The sequence below is a fragment of the Pterocles gutturalis genome, unplaced genomic scaffold (assembly GCF_000699245.1).
Source record: "Pterocles gutturalis isolate BGI_N339 unplaced genomic scaffold, ASM69924v1 scaffold38742, whole genome shotgun sequence".
Classification (NCBI taxonomy): Eukaryota; Metazoa; Chordata; class Aves; order Pterocliformes; family Pteroclidae; genus Pterocles; species Pterocles gutturalis.
The window spans coordinates 19,782-29,352 of NW_010109128.1; the positions used below are offsets into that span (position 1 = coordinate 19,782).

The 9,571-nt window shown below is 40.1% G+C and overlaps 1 protein-coding gene across 1 annotated transcript in view; it reads left to right on the top strand.

Annotated features, from left to right (window-relative positions):
- The window catches only part of IGF1R (insulin-like growth factor 1 receptor), a gene marked incomplete at its 5' end in the record, with an annotated part of 41,246 nt that overhangs the window by 14,101 nt on the left and 17,574 nt on the right, over positions 1–9,571 (top strand). Inside the window, 6 exons of the mRNA XM_010072883.1 lie at positions 466–633; positions 840–1,044; positions 4,946–5,232; positions 6,788–6,924; positions 7,255–7,414; positions 8,483–8,588. Coding sequence (XP_010071185.1) covers positions 466–633; positions 840–1,044; positions 4,946–5,232; positions 6,788–6,924; positions 7,255–7,414; positions 8,483–8,588 — 1,063 coding nt within the window. The remainder of the gene's footprint in view (positions 1–465; positions 634–839; positions 1,045–4,945; positions 5,233–6,787; positions 6,925–7,254; positions 7,415–8,482; positions 8,589–9,571) is intronic.

Genomic DNA, 9,571 nt, shown 5'->3' on the forward strand with positions numbered 1-9,571 from the left:
ACTGCAGGTGTGCTTATTATATTATTATGCAAGTTCTGATGTTAATACAGAAATTGAATTTATGTGCAGAGGATGTGCATAATGCTGGAAAATGTCAGTAATTATGAAAGCAGCATTAAGACTTAAATTGAAACTCTGGTTGTTCAGACATTATTTTCATTGGGAACTATGGGATTTTTTTAGAGCTAGGATTTCAGACCTTTGGTCTACTGGTGAAGGTAAATTTAAGTACAACTTCGGATTGGGACTGTAAGTGGTTGCAGTTGAACCCTTAATGGTTATTAGTGGGACAAAGTAGGAAAACTTTTATTTGAAATAGGATGGTGGTTTTTTTCTTGCAGTATAGAAATGGATTGGGATTCACTTCAAAAGCTTGCATTGAAGTACATTGTAGAATGCTCCAGATTTAAATGCCTTCCTTTTCTTTTTTCTTTTTTTTTTTTTTTTTTTTTCTTTCCCCTCCAGTGCCATCCATTCCCTTGGATGTTATTTCAGCATCCAACTCCTCATCCCAGCTGATTGTGAAGTGGAATCCTCCTTCTCTTCCCAATGGCAACCTCTCATACTACATCGTACGATGGCAGCAGCAACCTCAGGACAGTTACCTTTACAGACACAACTACTGCTCCAAAGGTAGGAAAACAAAACCTGACTGTGTTGAAGTGCCTGTGACTCTTACCTGCCAGTGCACTGTGTTTACAAGAGCTAAAGCCTGTGCCCTGCTTCACAACTCTTTTGTGGATAACAGCAAGTAGAACGGAATGGGTAAACATGGATTGTTGCTGTGTTCATAATATGGAGAGAAAAGAAACAAGCCACCCCTATTGTTTTCTTTTAAGATAAAGTCCCAATTCGAAGATACGCTGATGGGACCATTGATACAGAAGAAGCTACTGAGCCCACCAAACCAGAGGGCTGTGGGGGAGAAAAAGGACCTTGCTGTGCTTGTCCCAAGACAGAGGCAGAAAAGCAAGCTGAGAAGGAGGAAGCAGAGTACCGGAAAGTCTTTGAGAACTTCCTTCACAACTCCATCTTTGTCCCCAGGTACCGGATTTGGACAGTTTTTCTTTGCAAGTAGGGCTAATAATTTCGGTTTTTAACATTTCCTAGAGCTTAGGCTTCCTGGACTTGAAAGTATATACAGACAACACCTGATAACACATGAACATTGCCTTTTTGTGAGATGACCTGCAGCCTTACTTTGCCGTTTTCCATTTTCACTAATTTTCATCTGTTTCTTGCAAATTTAGCTAATAGTAAGGGTTCTTACCTATATTGTTCAAGGATTTTAGCGATGGTTTCTTTTCAGAATAAGAGTCACTTTAGGAGCTCTTTGTCTTATAAGGGTTTTGGAGATGAGCAACATGTGGCAGACAAAGGGTTTCAGATGCGATCTTTCTCTAAATAGCCATTTAAGTGCTTGTGTTCCCAATCCAAAGATTTACTTGCCTTTGAAATTGAGGGCATAGTCACCTCACAGATTTTAAATGGGTCTTCCTTTCTCACTGCACTAATTGCCAAGGGCATATTGGTTTCCTGGGTCTGTGCTGCAGAGAAGTATGAAATATGCCCCCTTTTCCATGATAAGCATTGCGGCTTCCACATGAAGTGGAATAGTAACGATTTTATGCTGCAACACAGAGTAGATACTACTGAATTAATTGGTGATTTTGATCCCTGAATTTCCAATTTATCCTTCCTGTAAGCTGTTCTTACTTTAGATAATTGGATCCTGGGGCCTAGCACACAATGTATAGCTGTTCTGTTCCACTCTGTAAGCAATCAGATTTCAGCTGTGCATGTTATCTCCTTGTCTCTGTTGGGAGGGGAAGTTTATGGTGGAGTCCTGTGCTTGAGAACTCTGAAGTGCTGCTCATGAAAACGGGTTTATTTCATTCTCTATTGTGATTTTTTTGACCTTTATTCAAGGATGTGTTGGATTGACTTGTTTGGGGTTGGGACTGTGAAGTGTGCAGAGCTTCTTAGCTTCGTCGAAAAAGTGACGAACTAAATACTGCCTCTCTTTGGAAGTGCTGAGTGTTGTATCTGAGCTGTGTCCGAGTCCTGTTTCGCATTTGTGGTTGAACTTGTGCAGTGCTTCCCTACTGACGATGAGAACCAGCAGCAGAGAAGAGGTACAGAAAATTAACAGCCACTGTGACTGGCCAGGTTGTAATTCCTGAGAAAAGTGGAATCTCGTAAACATGATCTGATTCTGGACTGTATGAAATAGCGCAGTCAGGAGTTTTGAAAGGCACGCGTCAGGTCTAAACTATTTGAAAGTCTTATTACAAAGGAATTTTTTTTTTTAATCAAAATCTTGTCATTTAAAAAGTGCTGTTTATCGTCTCCCAAATTTTCTTGCATTCTCTCCCACCCTAAGGAAACTCACAGAACCTTGAACTCAGACAGTAACAAATAAACTGGTCACTGCACAAAGAATTTCCTGAAAGCTCGGCCATTTCCCATTTTTCTTAGCTTACTGTCGTAAGGGTGTGTTTTGTAACAGCAAGGGGAGACAAGGTACAACCCTCAGAAGTATCTGCATAGCTGAGCAATGTAAGAGAATGTATGTTAGGGAAATCAGAGATTATGAGCTAGTGAGGTATCTCCGTAGGACAAATCTAAGCAGCTCGTTACTTGCTGAATGTCTTTTTCTCTCTTTCCCAAGGGAGAAATTAACTCATGTTAACGTGAGCCTCAATAGTAGTATTTGTTTCCAGTGTTCTACCTGTCTCCAGGATGCTGTGAAAGAGATGCAGCATGTAATAGAGCATGAAAATATTTGACTGGGTGGTTTTAAGGTTGTTTAAAAAGCCTGTTGATCTAATCTGTTTTGCAACTTCTGGATTACCCCATGTATATTACCACAGTGGTAAGGCAGATTTCAAACATTGGGACTATGGTTAGTCTTGAAGAGACACTCACAACCACAGGAGGATGAGTTATTCTTCAAGTTTTCTGATTCTCTAATGAGCAGGGTGAGACAAGCTTTGTGTGTAGTAGAAGGTATCTCAGAAGTAACATTAAAATTGCCATAAGGTGTGAGACAGCTTTTATCTTAAATGACTCACATGTTTTGACTTTATAATATCAATTTGATTTAACTTTTTATAGTGTTATTTTCTAATTTTTTTTTTGCATTTCTCTTTCTTCCTCTCATTTAACAAAACAGATGAATTTTCATATTTTTATCCCTAGACTTCTTATTGCCTTGGATGCTTTTTTTTGTCTTTATCTGTGCCTTTCACAAAAGCAGGAAGCTGCTTGACAGAAAAGCAATGGTGTCAAATCTCTTGATGTTTTAATCATGTTTGCCTTGTGGTTATCCTGCAGGTCTTTTTCTTTTCCTGATATGACTGTAGTTTTCACCAACTTTATCTTTTTCCACAAAGGCAGGGTAGGACTGTACACTTTTTTTTTTTACCCCAACTCTTAACCCCAGAAAAGAGTTGAAACTTCATGCATCCCATAAAAGCTGTGGTGGACAAAGTCACGCCTTCTGCGTTCTTGCATTGGCATGTGCTTTTCTAGTTGATTGAAAATGAACCTTTTATTTTCACTGCTTTTATCACAAAATTTGTGCAAAAGTTCATCAGTTCAGTGCTGGGCATCCTGTGTGCTTTTAGCGGTACAAAAGTTTGTTCTTACCACTGAATTAGAGCAGTAAATGAATACTCATCCTGCGCAAGTTGAGTAGCTTTAGTAACTTCCAGAAGTACCAGCGTAGAGGAGGTGCAAGTGCTTACATCTATGAAATTCCCCCATACCCCAGTGACAAGTTCCAACATTGACTTGTGTATAGCTTAAAATAATTTCTTGGTAACTTAGAAGTTTTTTTCCGTATCTTCGTTTATTTCTGTGCTGTGGTTTACATGGTATCTGAGAGTGTCAAAAAGACTACTCAAGACATAGTAAAAGGATTTTGGAAAATTTTGTAGTGAACTTCTAAAAAACATTTCATCCAACCTCTGCCAGAAGATTTCAAAACCAACTCAGCCTGTTTTTGGCTGTCTCTGCAGCATGCTGTTTTGTGGCTGCGTGTACTAAGACAGTATATTTGACAGCAAATTAACTTCTCCTGTTGACTCATCTTTCCTGTTGTGTGAGGGAGGCCGTATTCGCCCGATTTGTAACTTGCTCTCCGATAGAAATGTGTTAGACTTCACCCTTGTCCTTGGTAACCGTTGCACTGGCCAGGTGCTAAATGGGCACTGGCCAAGTGGTTTCAGGTGGGGTGGGATTCAAGCCAAAACTATTTTTATAGTGACTCTCCTACATTCTTCTTCATCTCCCCTGGTGCATTGCTTTCTGGGTGTGAGCGGTCCTGCACATTTTGGGGAGCAGAAGCTGGAAAAGGCAGCTTGCTGTCTGTAGCTCGTGCTCCTGGGCAGAGCAGCCTTGGGTCTGACACAAGACCAAGTGACAAGTCCAATGTGTAGGAATCGTGTTGGTTAGCTAATACCATCCAAATGCCTGTAGGAGTGTTTTCATATTGACGTTTGTACTGATACTCAGCAAACTTCAAACCAATTTTTTCCCTAACCTTTTCAGCCTTTAACATCTGATTTTTATTTTAAGTGTCAACGTTACTGTCATTAAATACAAATCTAGATTGCTTATGGAGTAGCAGTGAAGCCACTTTTGCTGTTCAGTTTATTGTGTGAGGTCAGGAGTTTGTATGTTTATCTTGGGGCGCAGTGTTCTCAGAGTTTTGTCTGGTTTCCGACCAAAAGAGAGAGAAATAGGATGTGCTGACATGCTGCAGGTTCAGATTAAAATAAAACTTTTATCTTGTTTTGCAGTTTCCTTTATTTAGTTTTTTAATAGCAGAGTTAAGTATTTTACTGGGGTTTTTTTTGCACAGAGCTGGAGGAAAAGCCTTTTTTTTAATGAAATGTTTATTTAATGAAACCTTTTCTGTACCTGTCTTCTCGCTCCACAGACCCGATCGGAAGCGGAGGGACGTGTTCCGAATCGCAAATGCCACTTTGGCCACTCGAAACAGGAACACGACTGGGACAGATCACTTCACCAATGTTTCTGATGCAGAGGAGAGTGAAGTGGAATACCCCTTCTTTGAGACCAAAGTGGATGGCAAGGAGAGAACCGTCATCTCCCATCTCCAGCCTTTTACTCTTTACCGCATCGATATTCACAGCTGCAACCATGAAGCTGACACTCTTGGTTGTAGCGCTTCCAACTTTGTCTTTGCAAGAACCATGCCTTCAGGTATGCTCTCACAAGTCTAAAGCTTTGTTTTATTTTTTGGGAAGAGATCAATGTCGGGGAGGACAAACCCTGCAAAAACAGTCAGAAAAGCATTGGGGTATAATAAAAAAAATTCTATGCAAGAAAATACATTGGAACTATATAAAACTTTGTTACAGTAGTTTAATGTCCTTGCCTGGTCTCTCGTGTGTACTGAGTGATGTGTATTGAGTCTGTCCTGGGATCTGGAGAAAGGCAGAAGTGTGTGCGCTGAGTACTGAGCTAATCATGAGAGAATCGGTTTCCCAGCAGTGTAGGTGAGACCCACAGACGTGGTGGGTTAAGAGGTTTTATTCTTCAGTTCCCTGGATGCTGAATGGAGACAGGGAACACATTTCTCTGCTAATGTTTAGTTTTGCTGTGTTCACTCTGAACTGTTTGCAGATGTTAAAGAATTTTGCTGGTGGGAATGTTTGCTAAATGTTTCTTCTGTCACAGAATGACCGTGCATTTGTCCAGCCTGGGAACAGGAGGAGTACTGTGTTGCTTTGTGCCCAATCGCCAGCATCTAGACTCCTTCAAATTGGAGGCATTGAATGCTGTGCTCGTGTTTGGGACTTTTACAGATTGTACTTCTTCCGAGAAGAATAGAGATGATTTTAGTGTAAGCGCATATGCATCCAGCAAAGAGCTTCTGACTCCAGCAGATGTCTGGGAATATTTGATGCAGAACGGTGGCAATTTTATTTTGTTTCTGGAAGGAAAGACTATCATAATCCAGATCCAGCTGTGTCAGTAGAGAAGGAAAAAGTATTGCTTATTTCAAGGAAATAAGGAAATCTGTGAGATCAGGGGAAAGGAAGTAACTGTTCCCAGATTTTTAGTGCATGGCTCTAAAAATTAAAGGCTAAACAATTCTGTTTTCTTCTAAACCTAAAAAAACTGTGTTTTTAAAGAAGTAGCCTTCTTTCTGTGGCTGAAATGGTCTTCATATTCCTGTTCAGTTTTGAATAAAATGCATGAAATTATGAAGAATGAAGTAGTGATGAGACAGTTCCTGAGTTGCTGATGAAACTCCGTTTTAAACTGTGACAGATTTCCAAAGACTGGATGTTTTAGGAAAGGGATCTCAGTGGGGTAGATCTGGTGTATTTGGAGCCGTTTGCAGACAGGTCACTATTCACAGCTGTTCGGTGGGGATAGCTGTGTCTGCACCGTTCTGGAAGGAAAAACCAGATGCTGACAAACAGGTTCTTAGCCACACAGACCCCAAACCGGGTGACGCTGAATACACCGCACTTTTTCTGGTAACCAGCAGTTCAGACTCTGCTAATCTCTCCACCATGCCCCTGGCCAAGGCATTTAATTCTCTGGATCTTTGAATAGCACTTACTGCAGTGCTTCGATACCTAAAGAAGAGTATGAACCGTTTATTTTCCTCAGTTGTTGCCTAAGTTCTTGTTTCACTAATAGGTGTTCTTCTCACATCACTTGTAATTTATTTTCCTCAGTTGTTGCGTAAGTTCTTGTTTCGCTAATAGGTGTTCTTCTCACATCACTTGTAAATATTTTACAGAGGGAGCAGATAACATTCCAGGAACGGTCTCATGGGAAGCAAAAGAAGAAAATACCGTCTACCTGAAGTGGTTAGAGCCTGCAAATCCAAATGGGCTGATCCTCATGTATGAAATCAAATATGGGCAGCACGGAGAGGTGAGGATTTGACATTTCTCTGTCAAGTGACTGCTTGTAACTCTAATTTATACACAAAATGGGATCTTGCTTAACATGCTTTTGTGCAGTGCTGCAGACCAAGGATGAAAATGTGATTTCAAACATGTAGGACCAACCAGCATGCCAGTCCTTTGTTTCATTTATTTTGACAGTTTTTGAATTCCACATTATCTCCTTAAGGTGTTTGAAGAAAAACTGATCACATGGGACTTTTATAAAAATTAGCTTATCCTGCAACCATACAGTTTTCTCAAGAATGAAGGAATGTGCAGATATTAACATGAACTGTAAATTGCTTTTGTCTTGTAGGAGAAGCGGGAATGTGTTTCCAGACAGGAATACAAGAAGCTTGGAGGAGCTAAACTAACTCATCTGAACCCTGGAAACTATTCTGCTAGAGTTCAGGCCACTTCATTAGCTGGAAATGGGTCATGGACTGAGCCAGTCTCTTTCTATGTGCAGCCCAAATGTAAGATGAATGTCTATTACCTGTGTCAAACTGAGGGACTGTTGTCTTTTTAATAATTCCTGATGTTTACATATGTAACTGGGCATTGGAGCCTCTTGCCTGCACTCTGAATACTCCTCTTATTTGCTGATGCTTCTTTGGGAACTCTTCTCTGTTCCATTTTTTTGGCAAGTGTTGGCAACCAGGAGGTGTATCTGAGGTGTGGTCCTTTTCTTGCATACATTATATGTATATGAGAGGTGCAGACAGGTGGTGAGTGTGTAGAACATACAACTGTGTCTTCCTGTGATGTGCAGCTCTGTGGGAATGTCGCATTAGCCATAACAACATGGAGTTGGATTGTACAGAACTGTGGCAATAAGGCAAACCTGCTTTGAGTTGCAAAATAATATAAGAAACAAATAATTTGTTTAGATTATTGGCTGGCACTTTTGTTTTTTAAATATCAAGATGCTTTTTCATATGACCTGTTCCAAGTGGCATTCGATAAAGATAACATCCTGATTCTGATGAAAGGGTGATGCTGGTCCTGACAGTGGGAGTAATTTTTATTTTGGAAGAAGACCACTGTAGGGTCTACAGAGACCCTCCCAAGAACTTTTGTATTTAGTTGTAGAGCAGATGTGCATCCACAGAAAACTGGAAACTCTGTCTTTTATTCCTTTTTTGTTCTCTAATTGCTGGACTGTGAAGAACTTGAAGTAAAGAGCTGTGTGTGCTTATTCTGAATAGAAGTATAAGCAATTGCAAGGTGAACAAAAAAGGTGACTATGCAAATGAATATTTACATATTGTTCCTGAGGAATGTAAGCCCTTAAGCATAAGTTGTGAAAACAAACCTCAGACAGGCACTGTTCTGTACAAAATTAATACTTTTCATTGTCTCTTTTCTTGTTCCACTCACCTGCAGTCAGGGACTGCTTCTGAGTGCATTTTCCACATCAGGCAAGAAGATGAGTACTTTGATTTCTGCCCTGTATAGAAATATACTGAGTGGGCTTTGAATGTACGTGTGTTAATGGAGATTTTATAGAAACCCTGATACAATTGTTTTCTTGTTGGTTGCAGCAGCAAACTATGGAAACTTCCTGCACTTGATAATTGTGCTCCCTATTGCTTTCCTGCTCATCATTGGGGGATTACTGATAATGCTGTACGTCTTCAACAAAAAGAGGTGAGTTTTACATACTCGTGGCTAAAACTGCAGGAATGTTTATTTTCAAATCTGTGCCCATGGAACAAGTTAGAAATTAAAAAGGGAAATGGCATTCAGAGGACTTGAGAAGCTAAAGTAGATTCTGTCTTGTTGGTGTGTACAAGGAGGTGGTTTAGAGTTACCAGCAAGCATCTGGCTGCTGCTTGAGATATGAAGAGGCTTTTTGTTACAGTCTCGTGTTTGAGAGGGAGGAGGAACATATCCACTGGGGCAATGATGGCAGACACTGAACCTATATAATCAGAAGCTTTGACTGAGATATGGGTCAATATACATCATGAAAACTTAGTTCAATTTAGGTTAATTTGATTTCTTGCAAATGCGGGAGGTTTTTTGAAGTCTTTACATCCACTTGAAAAACCATCCTGGAGAGAGCAGTCTAGGGAACTCTTCTATTGATTTTTTTTTTCCTCGGTTGTTGTTGTTGTATCCTGGACAGAGCAGTCTAGGGAACTCTTCTGTTGATTTTTTTTTTTCCTCGGTTGTTGTTGTTGTGTGGTGTTTTTGGTTTTTTGTTTTTTTTTTTGTGACTAGTGGTTTATTTTCTTTAATTGCAATACATAATGAGAACTTAATAGAAGTCAGTGCACATGTTCAGCCTTGCAGCTTTCTAGATACGGAGGGGTTTTGTTACACTCATAAATTATGCACATTGAGTATCCCATTATTTCCAGCTGTAATTCATTTGTGTGCAGACAGTGGTACCAGTTCTCCTCAAGCCCTCCAGAAAGGGCGTTGTATCTAGTGAAGTACAATACCTGCTGGGCATTCCCTTGGGCTCTTCTGGGTGAAATGCCTGAGAACTCATCCTCCTTTAAATTGTTGTTTTAGCCCACAAGAATGTTTTGTCTTTGATTTTCTGAGGTCTGATGGTTTTATTTCTACAGCCTGCCTCCTGCAAGAGTTATCACAGTGCTTAATTAACATCTTTTTCTGAAAAT